General features: G+C 56.2%; 1 protein-coding gene across 1 annotated transcript; it reads left to right on the top strand.

Annotated features, from left to right (window-relative positions):
* Bsg (basigin (Ok blood group)) lies at window positions 1–7,008 on the top strand. Its single transcript, XM_031349926.1, has 7 exons — window positions 1–134; window positions 4,673–4,829; window positions 5,074–5,156; window positions 5,275–5,414; window positions 5,707–5,983; window positions 6,298–6,322; window positions 6,535–7,008. Exons 1-7 carry the CDS (start codon window positions 68–70, stop codon window positions 6,596–6,598), a joined length of 813 nt encoding a protein of 270 aa, XP_031205786.1. The 5' UTR covers window positions 1–67; the 3' UTR covers window positions 6,599–7,008.

The raw sequence follows: 7,008 nt of genomic DNA, 5'->3' as shown, positions 1-7,008 counted from the left end.
GTGCCTGCGTGCGCGCGCCCCGCCCTTCTTATAGAGCCGCAGTGGGGCAGCTCTTGGACGAGGCGACATGGCGGCGGCGCTGCTGCTGGCGCTGGCCTTCACGCTCCTGAGCGGCCAAGGCGCCTGCGCGGCGGGTAAGAGCGGCGAGTTGGGACCGGGCTGGGGTCACGGACCTAAAGTGAGCCGCAGATTTCGGGGATTTGGTGGTGTAGGGAACCACAGCTTTGGTTCCCTAACTCGGTCTCGGGCTGGAGATTTGTGGACGAGTAACAGTGGCTGTGGGTGACCCTCGAGTTGACCCTAGACCTCGACTGGGCGTCGAGGTGGAGGGGGGTGATCTCAGTGACGAGGCCCTGGAGAGACAAATCAAAGGTTCGGACTTTGGGGGAGACATCCTAAGGTTGTGGGAACCGGGGGTGGAAGGAGCCGCCACCATGCGGTGGTCCCCACCTGGACAAGGGCTGGAAGGTAATCTAGAGGATTTGGAGTACAGAAGTGAGTGGAATGACCCCAGATTTTGGACAGCTGGAGATGGAGGGAGCCGCTTCCTTAACTGTCCCAGCTCCCAGAATAGGGCTGGGAGGTGACCCTGGAGGTTTGGGGATACAACAATGACTATAATTGGCCTGGGTTTGGGGAGAGTTAGGAAAGGTGTGGGAGGAAGTGAGGCTGGAAGATAGTAAGCCTCTGGGGCAACATCTCCAAGGTTGAGTGGAGGCGTCCGTGGTCGTAGAGCTACTAACTATCTTGACCATCTTGGTGTCTTCTCCTGGGTAACAGGGCTGGGATGGAACCCTGGAGATTGACCTCCTCCTGGTATTGGGGCCCGGGAGTGTGAGGATAAAAGAACTCACCATGTTGAGGGTTCCCCCGCCTGAGAGACAGGCTGGAAAGTAATCACCGGCAGTAGGGAATCATAGGACATCTGGGAGAGGTTGTGGGACCTGGGGTGGGGGACAGCAGTGTTGCAGGTGGCTTCCTCCGGGTTTGGAGAGATCTGGGGGCTGAGGAAGCTGCCACCTTAGGGGGATCCCAAATTTGGAGGACCTGGGGGTAGAAGGAACTACTACCCCCAGGTCCTTGGTGTCCCCACTCGGGGAACAGAGTGGGGGTCACAGTCCCTAATTTAGGAGGGCATGGAGTTAGAGAGTTCTGTCACTTTAAGTGTTAACCTGGGAAAGAGGAGGATGCCAAGCAGTCTTTCTTAACCAGGGCTGTCTCTAAGGTTTGGGGCCACTAGGGGGACTAGAGTGGGAGGAGCTACTGTTTCAGGGTATCCATACTTGGGGGAGCAGGCAGGGAGAGGATTCAGAAGGTCTGGGATACAGAAGTGCCAGGGCAGAGGATAATGGAGAAAGGATTGGGAGGTCTCGGGGTGGAGGAAGCTGCTGCATTGCTGTTTCTACTAAGTGAAAGAGCACGGCACTGCTTGGGCAATCTGAAAGATGGTGATGAAGTTGGTGGGGGATAGCATTGCCTGTTAGTAATGTCCTCAGGTCTTGAAGGATGTGGATTGGAAAGGGAATGGAAGGTGACTGTGGGTTCTTATGGTACATAGGTACCCAGGGATGGTGTATCCTAGGCTTGGAGGGCTGGGAGTGAGTGAAGTCGTTGCCCTGAGGTCACACGTGGAGGTTGGGTGAGGAGTTCCTGAGTGGCAGTTCCTGTCCCTAGGTTTGGAGGAGTCCCAGTTAGATGTCCCAGCTGTCCCTGTCCTCCTTGGGGTGAGCTTGCAGGTTCTCCATAGACCATAGGGGCTATATCAGTCATCCCTGGCAATGGCCACCTGTCCTTGCCCCTAGCCCAGGGAGACGATGGAGGTCCCCTCTGGGCTGAGCCAAGGCCTTAGGCTGGTAAGGTCCTCATCTGATCTAGGACTTGCCTGGGAATGCCCTGGACCACAGGCCCAGGGACTTGTTGGATTATCATTCTTGATGGGATTTCCGGTGGCCAGGGCTCAGCACACTCAGCTTGCTCCCATCCTGGAGACTGGCCCGTTCTGGCCTTGGGTCCTTGCTTGATTGAGGTTCAAAAGGGCAACTGAGACCCAGGTAGGAAAGGCAGGTATTCAAGGTCATGGCAAGGTTGAGCATGGGAGGGCAGTGTGGTAGGCCTGGAACACATGGACTGCTCTCCTGCCTACTCCAGACAGCAGGCAAAGGGCAGAACCAGAGTTCACTACAGAAGTGGGCCACATGACTGCTGCCCCCATCAACAGCAGATACAGGAGGGGGCTGTGCCTGGCAGCAGTGCCCAGGGTTAATCCTGACCCACTTTTTCTAGGCCCTCTTCCTCACCATCAAAACATCTTGAGGTGCCCCCATGAGGCTGGCTCTTGGGTCCAGATAGCTGTCCCCTGGCAAGATGGAAGCAGTTGATTTATTCTGTCCTGGGTAGGGAGCCTGGCTGGGCACAGGCCCAGTGGCTTTCTGCCTGGGGTTAAGTAGACCTTTGCAATGCCCGGGAGCCAAGCACAGAGTGTAGCTTACGGGCAGGTCCTAACCTTTCCTGGGAACAGACCCACAGCCTACAGCCTGGGCAGGGCCAGAGTCAACCTCTGATAATGTTTTCCACTGTGCAGTGGGGGGGGGGTGGTGAGGGCTGGCCACTCTGCTCACAGGGTTACCCGGTGGTTTCCTGGTTGCGCCGGGCAGTGGTGGTGCACGCCTTTAATCCCGGCACTTGGGAAGCAGAGGCAGGTGGATTTCTGAGTTCGAGGCCAGCCTGGTCTACAGAGTGAGTTCCAGGACAGCCAGGGATACACAGAAATACCCTGTCTGGAAAAACAAAACCAAAAAAAAAAAAAAAGGTTTCCTGGTTGCATGAGGCTGGAATTTGATACTAGGGTCTCTACAGGCTGGGCTAAGCACTTGACACCCCAATTTCACTTGCTGGCTCTGGGTGAGTGACCAGGTTGGCCTCCCTGGCCAGGCGGACTCAGACACTCACTGCAGGGTGTTGCCCCAGCAGTTCCTCAGGCTTCTGAGTGACATTATGAGAAAGGTGACAAGCCAGCAAACAGCCTGGGTCAGCACTGAATAGCAGGAGACTGGGTGTGGACTGCTCTCTAGAACAGCGCCCCCAGTGCCTCAGGCTGGCCCTGCTCTTCCCTGTCTTCCTGGAGGCTGGAAGGAGGGACCTGTTTTTAGACTGAGGGGACAGGTTGCTCAGCCTGCCTTTTTTTTTTTTTTTTTTTTTTTTTTTTTTTTGGTTTTTCGAGACAGGGTTTCTCTGCGTAGCCCTGGCTATCCTGGAACTCACTCTGTAGAACAGGCTGGCCTTGAACTCAGAAATCCACCTGCCTCTGCCTCCCACCGTGCTGAGGATCAAAGGCGTGAGCCACCACTGCCTGGCCTGTTTTTAATTACATTTCGTGTGTGTGTGTGCACATAAGTTGCACACAGGACCTTCACCACATGGGTCTTAGGGTTGGACTGGGGCTTTAGGCTTGGTGGTCACCACTTTACCCAGCTCTTTGTGTTTGGTTTTCTTCCTAACGTCATACTTCTTCCTGCAAGCAGAAAAGAAATGGACTTGGTTTGTGTTGTGTCGGCCCCTGTGGCAGGCCCTGGCAGTTGTCCTTCCTGCCTGTCTCTCCGTCCTTTAGTAACGGGTACTAACCCTTTCCCATAGCTGGCTTCCTCAAGGCACCACTGTCGCAGGAGCGGTGGGCGGGGGGCAGCGTGGTCCTGCACTGTGAGGCTGTGGGCAGCCCCATCCCCGAGATCCAGTGGTGGTTTGAAGGGAATGATCCAAACGACAGCTGCTCCCAGCTCTGGGATGGTGCCCGGCTGGACCGTGTTCACATCCATGCCACCTACCGCCAGCATGCAGCCAGCTCGCTGTCTGTTGATGGGCTCGCCGCAGAGGACACAGGCACTTACGAGTGCCGGGCCAGCAGTGACCCTGACCGCAACCACCTGACACGGCCACCCAGGGTCAAGTGGGTCCGTGCCCAGGCAAGCGTGGTGGTCCTTGAACGTGAGTGGCCAGGGCACCTGTTTCTGTTTACCTCTTGTGCCACCCAACCCTGGCTCCCACTCTGTAGAACCAGATGCTGCTCTGCCCCACCACTCATTGAGGCTCACCTGGGGACATGGGTGGGCTAGACACTCATCAGTGTCACCTTGCTGGGTGCAGGTTGGCCCTGCCCTCTTCCAGGTGGTACCTTAGCTGGAATCTCAGGCCTTTGGTCTGCTGTATTCCACCCTGACCTCCCATCCTGTTCTGCTCTGTGCACCTACTCTCCTGGCTCACAGCCTCCCCTGTGTGTTTGTCTGGTAAGGGTGGGGTCTGCTGCCCAAGCGTTCGCTCTGACTGTCTACTGCAAACCTGAAAATTCCAGCGAGACTCTCCAGAGCCTTCTGGGGGTTTAGTTTCCAGCTCTGGGTGGTGGTCAGATATCAGTGAAGGGAGCATGAGACATCCATGTGGTTTTGTTATATGGGGAGTTAGGAGTGGTGCTTCCCCTGAGCCACTTGGCTGTGGGAGCAACAGGCGGGGCTTGGGCAGCTGCATCTCTTCTTTTGAAGTGGACTTTTAGTGGGACATCAGCTTACCTTAGACGTCTGGGGCTGTAGACTGTCAGCCACTGTGATTCCAAAAGCAGACCTCATTTAGGGATGTGGGGCTGACTACCATGCTTAGCTGACTCTCTCTCCCTTGGCTTCAGCGGGCACCATCAAAACCTCTGTCCAGGAAGTCGGCTCCAAGACACAGCTTACCTGCTCTTTGAACAGCAGTGGCATTGACATCGTTGGCCACCGCTGGATGAGAGGTGGCAAGGTACTGCAGGAGGACACGCTGCCCGACCTGCAGATGCAGTACATGTGAGTGAGCCCATGGTGCTTGGAGGACGCTGTCATGGTGCCGTCGCACAAAGTATAGCCCGTGGGGAACTGCCTCCACCCTGACATGTAGCTGTGCTAGGCTCCACACAGCTCTGGATTGGCTGCATAGCCTACCTGTATAGCCTGAGAGCCCAAGACCCTATGATCTGCACAGAGCCTGGGTGGGGAGGTGGCCACCATCCCATGCGAGCTCCTTACCTCACCATGGCTCTGTCCCCTGCAGGGTGGATGCAGATGACCGCTCTGGGAAATATTCCTGCATCTTCCTTCCTGAGCCTGTAGGCAGAGGCGACATCAATGTGGAGGGTAATCCTGGGGGAGGGGTGGGGAGTGGGACAGGAGGTGGCTGTGGTGAAGGCCAGGGACTGGTGTTGGGGCTGAGAGCAGTCTACATGCTTGGGCATCAGGATTCTCATCCTCACAGGGCCACCCAGGATCAAGGTTGGAAAGAAATCCGAGCATTCCAGTGAGGGAGAGCTTGCGAAACTAGTCTGCAAGTCCGACTCATCGCACCCTCCTGTTGAGGGGTGGTTCTGGTTTAAGACCTCTGAAGCTGGGGAACAGGTGAGGGCTGTGGGGCTAAGGACATAGAGTTTGAGTGGTGCCAAGGGCCAGGGCAGTGGGACAGTAGAGGCTTCAGTGGGAACATGAGGTTTTGGATACGGAGAGGGCGGCAGAGGGGGTACCAAGTTCCAGGAATGGGAGTGGGGACAAGAGCATCAGAGGGGACACAGGAGGGGGCGCTTTGGTGTGGGGATCTGGGACATGAGGTTGCAGGAATGGCAGGGAATGTTGTGGGGCTCCTGGGACAGTGAAGGACAGGCTCTGGTATGACATGACAAGCCCTTCTTCCTAGAACATCGCCAATGACACTGAAGGCAAGTACGTTGTGATATCCACGCCAGAGAGGACAGAGCTGACCATCAGCAACCTGGACATGGATGATGATGCTGGCACCTATGTGTGCAATGCCACCAACTCCCAGGGCAGTACTCGGGAGACCATCTCACTGCGTGTACGGAGCCGTATGGCAGCCCTCTGGCCCTTCCTAGGCATCGTGGTTGAGGTCATAGTATTGGTTACCATCATCTTTATCTATGAGAAGAGGCGGAAGCCAGACCAGACCCTGGACGGTGAGCAGCCCTGGATCTGGGTGAGGGGGTGGGACACCCTCAGTGTGTCGACCCGGAGAAAAGTGGGGTCTGCTCTTAGCTCCTCCTTCCTCCATCACTTGGCCAGGAGCTGTTGTCATCTGGGGAGCTCACTCCCCTTGTAGCTCAGGCAGCCACTGTGAGGGCTTGGGGCTGTGGGTGCCTCCAGCTACAGAGTGCATGGCGAGCTGGGGTGGGATGTGTTAGCTTCACCATGAGAGAGGCTGTGTGAGGCAGAGTTCACACAAGCACTGACACGTGTCCTCTCTCTTTCATGTGGCTGCTCGTGATTGCAGAGGATGACCCTGGTGCTGCCCCACTGTAAGTCCAGCTGCTGTGGTTCTGGGGAGCTAGCTGTGTGTCCTATAGAAATGGGGGGAGACTCTGAGACAGTGTGTATGTGTCCATCTTCAGTGGGCCTCAGTGGGTTCAGGGAAGGTGGGTGGCTGCTGTTGAATTAATGGCCAGATTTTGGTGGGGTTGAGGCCAGCCCTATGCCTGTCAGAGTAATGAGCCCTTTTTTGTATCCTCAGGAAGGGCAGTGGAACTCAAATGAATGACAAGGACAAGAATGTACGCCAGAGGAACGCCACCTGAGTGGTGGGGCAGGCGGGGGAGGGGAGGTGCCGGGGTGCCTGACCCCAGCCCAGTGTCTACCTTCACTCCTGTGTCCCATACTGTCCAGACCTGAGCCTACCCAACTCAACCTGTCCCAACCCAAGTGAAGACAGAGCCTTACCTTAGAGAAAGCCCACCTGGAAGAAGCCACTTGCAGCCCTGTTTCTAGTTTAAACTAAATGAGGTTTCTATGCAGACAATCCATTCCTTAGGGGTTTATGTTTTTATTTTTCCTTCCCTTCTGAAGTGTGTCACTACAGTCCTGTGGAGTGGGGGAATGAATGGGGCCTTGTCCTCAGGAGGGAAAGGCCAGGGCACGCACGCTCTGACTTACTGTTGGAGGGGGCTGGGCCTGCTGGGACCCCCCCAAATAAAGACCTATCCCACCA

This window comes from Mastomys coucha, unplaced genomic scaffold (assembly GCF_008632895.1).
Source record: "Mastomys coucha isolate ucsf_1 unplaced genomic scaffold, UCSF_Mcou_1 pScaffold4, whole genome shotgun sequence".
Taxonomy (NCBI): domain Eukaryota; kingdom Metazoa; phylum Chordata; class Mammalia; order Rodentia; family Muridae; genus Mastomys; species Mastomys coucha.
This window is presented reverse-complemented; position numbering and strand designations above follow the sequence as displayed.